The following is a 10,791-nucleotide window of genomic DNA, read 5'->3' as shown; positions in this document are numbered from 1 at the left end:
TCCCTCTCTTACTGTGCAGAGATCCTATTAATGAGATAACTATTCTAAAGAACTCTTGGACACTTCCTCATAGCATGCTTTCCTTCTTTCTATGCAGAGTATGTGCTTTTTCTAAAAAAAAAAAAAATTGATTATATAGACATACAATGACAATACTTTCAATAGGGACTAGGAGATTAATGGTTAGTTAGACATACAACAAAATCTTCACCTGAAAAGCATACTGAGTGATATATTAATGGAACCATGCAATTAAATTTTGGTTAACCTTAATGAACATAATTAAAAACAATTTATTTATTCCAAGTAATTTTTGTCTAGAATTAAAGTGATTCCCAGGAAACAAAAGGGCTAATAGAGTTTTCTGAATCTTTATAGGCACAAAGACAATAAAATCAGATTGACTCAAAGATCATCTCTTGGGACTAGCATGGTGGTCCAGTGGTTAAGAATCTGCCTTCCAGTGTAGGGGATATGGGTTTAATCCCCGGTCTGAGAACTGAGATTCCACATGCTCTGGGGAAACTAAGCCCACGTGACAACTAAGCCAAGACGTGGTGACTACTGAGCCTGTGCCCTTTAGAGCCTGCATGCCACAACTAGACAGCTTTGTGCATGCCACAATGAACAGCCCAGGCAGCAAATCAACTAAAACAAAAACAAACAAACAAACAAAAGATCATCCCTTGGTGGGGTGCTTTCACCAAAACATGTAAAACCATGATGACTTTGTTGTTTTTTCCATGAACTTGCCCAGTCTCCTTATCTTTAGTCTGGTAAATTTGGTAAAAATAAAATAACGACCTCATTCTAGGTTCCAATGTGGCCTTGCAGAATGGTGAATAAACCTGAGGAACTGGCCAGCCATAAGTGGGATGGAATCCTAATTTTGTCACTTCCTAAACTATGACTTGCACAGCTGACACCTTCTCTTCACACTAGTTTCCTCATTTGAAAAATGCGGACAATAAAACCTTACTTAAAGAACTGAAGTCAGAGTTAGAAATAATACATGTAAAAATGCATGGTAGATAGGAGAAGAACGGGATATGACAGCTTTAATTATTAAAAATAATCAACTATGAACCTCACTCTTTAACATACTTGTCTTTCTATAACACATGCATACCAAACACAACAATGATGACAATGCACTGGCTGCCACTGTGTAAAAACAAAGAGAAACGTACTGGTCAATGTTGTTAGTATGGAAATAATTATTCACACACATTTAAAAATTTTTCAGTGAAGCCTGTTTAGGTGACTACATATATTGTTATGTGAATTCCTCACTCTCGGCAAATGAGGCAGAGAGGATGGAAACTATTAATTTATTTAAGCAAAAATGTGCCAACCTATGCTACCTGAGGGAAAAAAGGCAGAATCTTTTTTTTTTTTTTTTAATGCTGGGAATGGTAGAAAGTTTCAGATCATTTTTCTCTAGGTTGTATTCTGAATGTTTTCACGAAGGTGGCATTTCAGCTGGTAGGAATTTCAGTAGGGGAGATGAGGAGGACAGTGCTAAGGATAGAAGGATAAATACGAGTAAAACACTGAAATATAAAAGCACAATGTATTAACTGGGGACAAAGTAATTTGGGTTGGCTAAAGCATTTTTCCCCAACCCAGGGACTTGAGAATTATTGAAAATGATCCACAAATATTTACATAGTAGGCATTGTTTGTGGACAGAATAAGTATCAAACATATTTATGTTGTATGTAGGTATACTAGTTTCCTAGGTTTGCTGTGGCAAAATATCATAAAATATGTGGTTTAAAACAACTGAAATTTATTCCCTCCCAGTTCTGGAGTTTAGAAGTAGCAAGGTATCAGAAGGGTCACGCTTTTTCTGAAGGCTCTAAAGATGAATCTTTCCTAGTTATAATGAGGTTATAACTCCAGTATAACTTGCTCTGAACTTGATTACATTTGCAATGGCCTTATTTCCAAACAAGGTCACATTCCCAGGTACTAAGGGTAGGACTTAAACATATCTTTTTGAGAGACACAATGCAACCCACAAGTGTGTGTTTCAATTATATGTAGATGTTACAATTTTTTAAATGCAAACATTTTTAAATAGCATATTAAATTGTTAATATGTTTACCATACTTTTCTCAATCAATGGATATTAAAAAGGTAAGTCTCAGGCAGGAGTTTAAGAGTCTGTAAATTTAATGATGAAAAGAGTTGCACACATGCAAAGAGGTTGGGAGTCACTGTTATAGGGTTCCTGTCAGGAACAGAATGAGGTAAAATAAGAAAGTAAGCTAAAGTCAAGTATGAAGGGTCTTTGGTACCAAGATAAGGACTCTGGGTTTAATTTGTTAGGCAAAGAAGATTACGTGATTTTTTGACATTTTTTTTGTTTGTTTTTTTCTTCTACATGTATGTGTGTAGAAGATAACATGATAAAAACACTTAAAATTCTGAACCATATCAATCTGTCCATCAAGGTAGAGCTCTAGGAAAATTACCTGTGTATATAATGCATTGAAGAAGAGTGAGTGTGGACACAAGGGGACCAGGTATGAAGTGAGCAGGATCTCACTCGAATGAAGAATGAAATGCATGCTAGACAAACCGCCAAAGAAGAATGCGTAGAGGTATGGCTAATCTGATGTTGAGTATGTATATGTGTGTGTGCATCTATATGTAGATTTCTGTGGATGTTTAAGGGCATATATGAACATTAGGGTGTTTGCATGTCTAGTTCTTTTGAAATTCGAGTACTTATTATTTCTGTTTGATATTTTTAATGTGTTGACTCACTGATTAACTTTCCATGCATAAACACAGTATTTCTCTAAATGGAAAAGTTGAAAATATCCATCTAACTAGTTTACTTTCTTGCACACAGTAGGTGCTCAGATATTTGTTGGCTGGTAAGCATCATTTTAGCCATCCCCAAACTAGGTCAGACTTATTGACACATATTGAATTGCTATGTGTCTGTTTTCTGTTTAGGATTAAAAGTAATGGAGTGAAAAGGTACAACTAATAATAGCTAGAAGTTTAAGTTTGGTGAAGAAATTGTAAATAGGAATCCAGCTAGTCTAAATGGATTCAAGTCCCCAAGGCAGGACAAATTATATCCATTGATCCTGAAAGAATCTGAAAACTAGATCACTGAGCAACTCTCAAACATCTTTGAGGAGTTGTAGAAAAGGAGATGTGCCAGAGGATTAAAGCGCCAAAAGAAGGAGGAGATAAACTCTTGAAAATCCATAGCAAGTAGTTTAATACTACCTGTAGGTGAGATTATGGAATGACTCATTCATTAGAAAGAGAGCAGTAAGCCCCATTATCATATCAAAAACATTTTCTTATTTGTGAAATAGATGTTGGAAAAGTTGATAATAATTCTATAATTGTAGATAATAAATCTATGTATTTTTACTTTAATATTGCTCAGATAGAGTGTATCCACACTTCAACTAACTAGTTGTCAAGGTCCCTTAAGATATTCTTTTAGACAAGTTAGAGAAATATGGCCTGTTTTCCAGCACAGGATGGTAGCTATTTAATAATTGAAGGATTATGCCAAACAGGTGTTTATATACAACTTAAATCAGTGTTTTTCAAGGTTTTTGACAATGACCTTCAGTAAGAAATAGATTTTTCATATTATCCAGTAAGCATACATGTATGTAGTATGTGCACAAGTATAATTTGCACAGTCATGTTTTTCAGTCTATATTTTTCTATTATATTTTATTAAGAAAACTACTGGTTATAACCTAATAAATCTGTTTCATGACTCACCACTAGCTTGGGAGGCACAGTTTGAAAAATGTGATTTCAATCAGAATGTTTCTAGAAACTACAGAGCTGTTTTTATCCTGTTTGATAAAATATTTGGATGAAGACATAGAAGGACTGTTCTCAGATTTGCAGATAATAAGATAATAAAAAGAAGAAGACAATTTTTTTTGCATGATATAATCAGGATTAAGAAATTCCTAGCATATTAAATTTAAATAGAAAATTAAATAGAAAATTAAAATAAAATTAAATTAAATCTAAAAGAGATATGTACAGTTCTGCACTTGACATCTCCAAATCTACTTGCAAAGCTACTACTGGATATGTGCTGCTGCCTAGAAGCAGAATGGCTAGAAACAAAACAAAACAACAATAAAACAGAACTCTGCTGTTTCAGTTCACAGTAATTTTAAGATAAGAAGCGAATGGAAACAAAATTGTTTGAGAACCTACTACACATCAAGTATGAATCACTGTGCATTACATGAACCACTGGTGTTATATTGCTAGAAAACCCAGAACCAAACCAAACCAAAGCAAACTAGTTCAACTTTGGGATACATTAACAGAAAATCTGTTTCTAAAGATGGAGGTTCAGGGTAAGAGTTTCCCTCTGTTTTATACTGCTTAAATTCAACTAGGATTTGGAGTACTTTGTTCATAAAACTTAGAGGAAAGCAAGAAATTTGCTTTTTAAAGGACAGCTGAAGGGAATGGGAACATTTAGCCTAGCCAACTGCTGTTTTCGTTTGTTTTCTCTGGTCACATATAAGGTGCCAGAGACACACAAACAATTACAGTGTAGTCTTTTCTCACAGCCAGAGAAAGGAAACATTATTTATTGATACTTGCTACTATGTTAAATACCTTAAATGTATTAGCTCCTTTCATCCTTTAATCCTATTAATCTCTACTTTGTGTTGGGTAAAATAGGGCTTTGAAGAGAAGTCATTTGCCCAAGATCACATGGATAAGTGGGTAGTGAAACTGGCATCTGAACCCAGGTTCCACTGAGTCTGGAACCTGTGTTCGCAACCACTACATAGTATTGCCTCTTGAAAATCAGAGCTTCATGGGCTTACCTTTGAAGGACTGTCCTTTGGAAGTATGGGTATGCATCTATTAAAGCATAAATCCATATACAATTGACATTTACTACATAAAATATTTTTAATCTGGAGACTTAAAAATGAACATTATAGGTAATCTCTCTTATATTTCAAAATACTGTTAATGCAAATGCTAAGTTATTTGTGTTTTTGTTAGAAAGAGGCTTTGTTGACTATAAAGAAACAGAACTGCTTGAATTTTCAAAACTTTATGTTTCAGAGGGCAGTACTGAAACTACAGTACACGTAACTGCAATTATAAAGACTTGCATGCGGTTATAATTGTTCTTACAAGTGTTTATAGGTAATTCAACACAGATTGTTCCTGTATACCAAGGGTACAAGGACATATTTACTATATGCTGGCTGCTGAGTTGAAATTATTTCATTGAATTCTCACTCCCTGTGGGATAGATATTCTCACCCCTATTAGTGAATAGAAGACTGAGTTCAATAACTTGAGGAGACTGCATAGGTGGTTAGTTGTGAGTGTGGTTCAAAGGCCTGTGTACTTTCCATCATACCACACTGACTTCAAGGAGCTGCCAGAGAACTGGTGAACGCTTTTTAAAGTCTAAAAGTAGCAAGAGGTAGAACCTGCTGTCATACTGAACAGCGGGGTAAAAAGAAGCTAGTGTGATGACCTTTCAATCTGGATTTACAGATGTAAGATAGATATATCATTTTAAACTTGCACACGAAAATAGTGCTTGCAAAAGTAGATGCTATTCACTTGGGGCAGATAAAAGGCAATAGGTGGATATACGTCACAGGATTCTTCTATGGCAGCATATCTAAGTCACACTATTAAGACCTAGAGGTCACTTTCAATCTTTCTAACATTTTATAATTCACTTGCTATTTAATTTATATGGACATACCAATCACCATTTCTTTCAGAAATTTTTGCTGAGCTATTTTAATAATTCAATTACTTCAGGAAAAGTTTAAACAGAAGCACACAATCAAGGACTAATCCAAGCACCGGTCTTGAGGAATTTTGTTATACATGACTTATGGCACGTCAAAATTTTAATGCATCCCAATATCCCAGGAGTTAACTTGACTAGCCAATCCAATTAAATATAAGCACTAACAAACCGGATAATGACAGATTTGTATATTGACTATTTTCAATTGAGATGACAGTTAAAATGATTTGAATATACCTCAAGATACCTAATAGCTAAAATGATTTGAATATACCTCAAGATACCTAATAGTTCTGGTGTCTGACAATATATTGAAAAGGGTTTACCTCATGAAATATTTTTTAAAAATTACATCCTTCATTTCGAGATAAACACTAGTCCTGCCTATTTAGTTTTAATTCGACACGAGCGGCAAGTCTGTTGTGTACATTTTAAGAAGTAAAACTTTTTTTTTCTTCCATTCTCTATACGTGAAGACGCAGAAATCTATTACTTTAACCACAGATTAAGACTGGCAGAGAATTACTTGTATTTTAAGATAATTCTCAAATCCTCTGAACTGTACATGCCTAACAAAAAGGGGCGCATCATTAGTTGGCATCATACCTGACGATCGTTAAGGACTTTTTAAATGTGGGATTTGTCGCTCCCACCAACCTACTACCCCACAGTGTCACATGGTGCAGCCTTTTTAGTCTGGGAGGTGAGTTCAAGAACTGTTTGTTGTTCAGAGCTCCATCCAGAGAGGATCACTGTTTGACAAGTTCTATTTTAAGTCGTGCCTGTGTGTGCAGGTGTCAGCCTCTTTGATGGCTGTAGAAAAAGGCCCATTATACTCCATCTGTATCCTTCCCCCGACAATGCAGGATTATTCCCCACAGTGCGTTCGTTTCTGCTTTGCCAGCCACTTTTTGTCACTGGGAAATTCCAAGGCGGGCAGGCGGACAGGACTGAGGGAAGGGCCTGAGGGGGCAGAAAGAGGTCGTCTGCCACTCCCCTACCTTACAAGGCACGTGGCACTGGCTGTAGCAGCTGCTGGATGCGACGACGAAGATGACGAACCTCCTCCTCGCAAGAGGATAGTCAGGGAACAAGGAGGTGGCAGCGAAGGCGGACACACACTCGGTGTCCTTCCCCACAGGGAGAGTCCACCCTCAAGGGAAAAACTGAGGAAACCACCACCCGCCCCGCCTCTGCCAGCTCGCCCCAGTGTCTGGCAGCGGTCCCCATGCACCTGCTCACCTGTCTATCCGTTCGGGGCGGTTGGGGGAGGGACGAGGGGTGTCGGGCTGGGTGGGTGGAAGGGGAAGGAGGGCAGGGCGAAAAAGGGGGTGCACGAGGGCTCCGCCCCCCGGAGGCTCTGCGCAGGCGCAGTGGCCGCTACCGCAGGCAGGGGGCGGCAACATGGCGGAGTGAGCGGCGGCGTCGGGGCTTCACAACAACAGTGGCGCCTGTAGCAGCGGCGGCAGCGGCGTCAGTCACAGATCTGAGCTTCAGCGCCGGCCAGCGCCGCGGGCAGCTGCTCGCGCCCCAGGGTTATTCCGAGCGGCGGCAGCATCTCCGCGGGGGGCGGGCCGGGCCGGACGGACTGGGAGGGGGAGCGTGAGGAGGCAGCGGCGGCGGCGGCAGCGGCACAGCTGCTGGGCGGGCACTGCCGCTCGCCGGGCAGCGGTTAGCGGCGCTGCCACCGCCGGGAATAAGCCTGAGAATAACCCACCGCCTCCGCCGGGGAGGGCGTCGGAGCGAGCCGGGTCGAGGCGCAGGCGGGGAGCGGGCCCGGCGCCGCGGCGCTGGTGGATGCTGGGGCTCCGAGGCGACGGCCGGGGGGCGGGGGCCGAGGCAGGTATAACGGTACCGGCGGCGGCGGCGGCGCCTCGGCTCTTCCCTTCTCGTCAGGAGGGGGGCAAATGGCGAGCGAGAAGCCGGGCCCGGGCCCGGGGCTCGAGCCTCAGCCCGTGGGGCTCATCGCCGTCGGGGCCGGCGGCGGAGGCGGCGGGGGCAGCGGCGGCGGTGGCAGCGGGGGCAGCGGGATGGGGGAGTTGAGGGGGGCGTCCGGCTCCGGCTCGGTGGTGCTGCCCGCGGGGATGATTAACCCTTCGGTGCCGATCCGCAACATCCGGATGAAATTCGCAGTGTTGATTGGACTCATACAGGTCGGAGAGGTCAGCAACAGGGACATCGTGGAGACGGTGCTCAACCTGGTAAGGGGAAAGGCGTGCTCGCCATCTGCCTCCCAGGCCCCCCCCCCCCCCCGGTCTGCTTCCCTCCCCAGGCGCTGGCTCCCACCCCTGCACCCCCCTCCCCGGGTCCCGCACGCAGCGCGTCCCCGCGAGCACAGATCGTCCAGCGGGTATCGTCCAGCGGGTATCGCCCAGCGGGTATCGCCCAGCGGGTATCGCCCAGCGGGTATCGCCCAGCGGGTGACCTGCCTGCGCGCTGCCAGAGCCACGCCACCTCCCCGTTCTCTCCCCCGGTCCTCTCCTGCCACCTGAGCGCAGTGCCCAACTTAACACCGCCTAGGATCACTTCTCATGACTGCGAGTCGTCAGTCGTCCCTGGCCGTGCAGGGTTTGGGTCTTCTTGAGAGTTTATGGTCACGGGGAGAGGAAGGCCTCCTTTTCTCTGGAGTCCTTCCTGCCACACTCTTATAATTGTCGGTGCGGTGGCTCTCCAAGGATGGAAGCCTTGCCCCTGGAGCCTAAATTCCCCGGTGCTCCTGAAACGTGAGAAGCACGTTAGCTCCCACTTGAGCTGCTGGGGTGTGATGTTTTCGAACGAGGAGGAAAATGATGCAGTTTTGCAGCTGCCTTTAAATATATTCCCAGACTGTGCTGGAGAGTGTTGTGGCTGTTTCTCCTCCCCAGCCGCCTCCCCCCGCCCCTCCCCCCCCCCATCCGCATCTCTTTTTAGGTAGGCTTTCTTTCTTTGTAATATGGCCCTGAATATACTGACCTCGTAGTCATTTTTTTGTGTGTGCACATGAGGTGTTAAAATGTGGGGGCACCTAATCATACAGGTTGGTTTCTATGGTTGCCTTCAGAGAGCGTCGCATGTGGCTAAAGACCAGAGGAAAGGTGTTAAATTCAGTCCTAGGTTTGGTTTCTTACATGATAAGAAAGAGTTACTGCAGAACTGTGTGTGACTTAATGTTTGGCGATATCCTATCTACGGAGAGGCTAAGAATCTTCAAGATGTCAGGGGAAGACATGGGGACGAACTAAAGAGAGGAAAACCATAGATTTTGGATAATAAGACTAGTTCATTTAAGATTAGTTCTTTTTTTTTTTTTTAAATGCCTTGTAAATGCAGTTTTTGCTGCAGCACAGCTTTTTAAACAGTTTCCTCTGCAATATTTAGCCTTTGACAAAATGTCAGGTTGGGTTTTGGAAGGCAAGGCTTAAATCAGCAGCAATCAGTTGACTATTGTATTTGATGTGGAGTCACAGGAATATAAAAATATGCTTGTAAAGAGATTTGATAACACCCATGCAGTCAGAATTTTCAGCTAGGCAATTATTTTTATTTGATCTATTGGGAAACTGAAAGAAAGCTGCAGCTGCAGCAGTGGTGCCCTGAGACAGGGATTAGATAATGTCTGTGGTATATGTGCCTCTTAAATGTACAGAAAAGTTAAAGCTGTTGGTTTTTGTTTGTTTGTTTGTTTGTTTTTCTTGCTGGAGTGTCAAGTGAAAGATAGGAAAATATCTGACTTTTCTTTGTTATATTTATTACTGTTTAAGTACCAAACATTTCTTTGTGCTTCTGTGTACCCTTCAAACAAGTCACCACAAAAAAGTCAGTATAAGTTTGGGGGACTGTCACTTCCTTGGTATAACCAAATTCTTTTCAAAATACTAATAGAAATACTGTTTTCTTGGACATTTTAATTTTAACCAGCAGCCAATAGAAGGTCAGTACTTGCCTTTTTTTTTTTTTTTTTTTAGAGATGAAATCTCAAAATATGTTAGTAGGTTAGCAGGTACTGTTTTTCTGTAAATTTAAAAGAAAACATTTATTAAAGTTTTTTGTTTTATTTTAACAGTTTTCTGATACCATTTTTACCTTAGATGATGTGATTTTAGGTTATTTTAAGAAGTATTTACATGCTTACCTAATACATTTTTCTGTGAGAAGAGGCAATAGAGACTGTTTCAAGCTGGAAACTGATTTGAATGTGTAACCAGTTTGGACTCTGCAGCAGTAGCAATGTATGCTGGATCAGTTTTTAACAGATGGGGTTCTATAGATATACAGTAGGTTAAGAAAGGAAGTGAAATATTCCTGTTGAGGTAAAAAAAGAATTTTAACTATCTTCAATGCACTGAAAGTCTTCACTGGCATGAAGTCTCCATATGCAAACATTATTAAAGATTAACTTTACTGGTAAGCTTAATTAGAGTAACCAGAAATAAGGTAATACTGACATGCTGCTGCATCCCCAAATCCACTTAACATGTAACTGTGTTGGTTTTTGGCATTAAAAAGTCAGGTTTAAAATTTCTTTGTACATACTTAAAGAGTACAATTGATGGAAACTTTTGGGGAAAAGAATGACAAAAGCATCTATTTACTATTAAGCTGTTAAGTATATTGATCGTGGAATGCATATTAGTCATGTGCAGTGTAATATTTCTTGAATGGAAGGTTTAGTGCTTTATCTTTCCCATATACTCATGATGAAAGTGTCATGTGAAAATTTATGTTGACTGAGAAAATATTTGGAGATCATAAGCATTTAAAAATAATCAAAACTTAATTCTATTTACTTAATGAGTGTATCAGTAAAATCGATTTAGGGCTCTCTGTGACCTGCTAAAGGTTGGAAGCTTCTAACATCTCTTAAAATGAGTTTTTTGTTGTTTTTTTTTTAGTTTTCCATCTTAATTTAAAACCTTAAATTAAAATGTAGTTGGGAATAATGAAATATGTATCACAGTATTTTCCATGACAGAAAAGAAAGGAAGAAATACTAATGAAACTT

General features: G+C 40.8%; 1 protein-coding gene and 1 long non-coding RNA gene across 10 annotated transcripts in view; one reads left to right on the top strand and one right to left on the bottom strand.

Annotated features, from left to right (window-relative positions):
* The window catches only part of LOC122686614, a 546,075-nt gene extending 538,852 nt beyond the window's left edge, over nucleotides 1–7,223 (bottom strand). Inside the window, exon 1 of the long non-coding RNA XR_006338856.1 lies at nucleotides 7,053–7,223. This is a non-coding gene — a long non-coding RNA (uncharacterized LOC122686614). The remainder of the gene's footprint in view (nucleotides 1–7,052) is intronic.
* Nucleotides 7,222–10,791, top strand: part of NBEA (neurobeachin) — a 646,246-nt gene continuing 642,676 nt past the window's right edge. For all 9 annotated transcript variants that reach the window (XM_043891765.1, XM_043891767.1, XM_043891768.1 and 6 more), the window contains exon 1: nucleotides 7,222–8,011. In XM_043891765.1, coding sequence (XP_043747700.1) covers nucleotides 7,718–8,011 — 294 coding nt within the window. In that variant the 5' untranslated portion in view covers nucleotides 7,222–7,717. The remainder of the gene's footprint in view (nucleotides 8,012–10,791) is intronic.

Source organism: Cervus elaphus, chromosome 30 (genome assembly GCF_910594005.1).
Source record: "Cervus elaphus chromosome 30, mCerEla1.1, whole genome shotgun sequence".
Classification (NCBI taxonomy): Eukaryota; Metazoa; Chordata; class Mammalia; order Artiodactyla; family Cervidae; genus Cervus; species Cervus elaphus.
The sequence above is the reverse complement of the archived record's forward strand: the minus strand, read 5'-3'. Positions and strand labels throughout refer to the sequence as shown.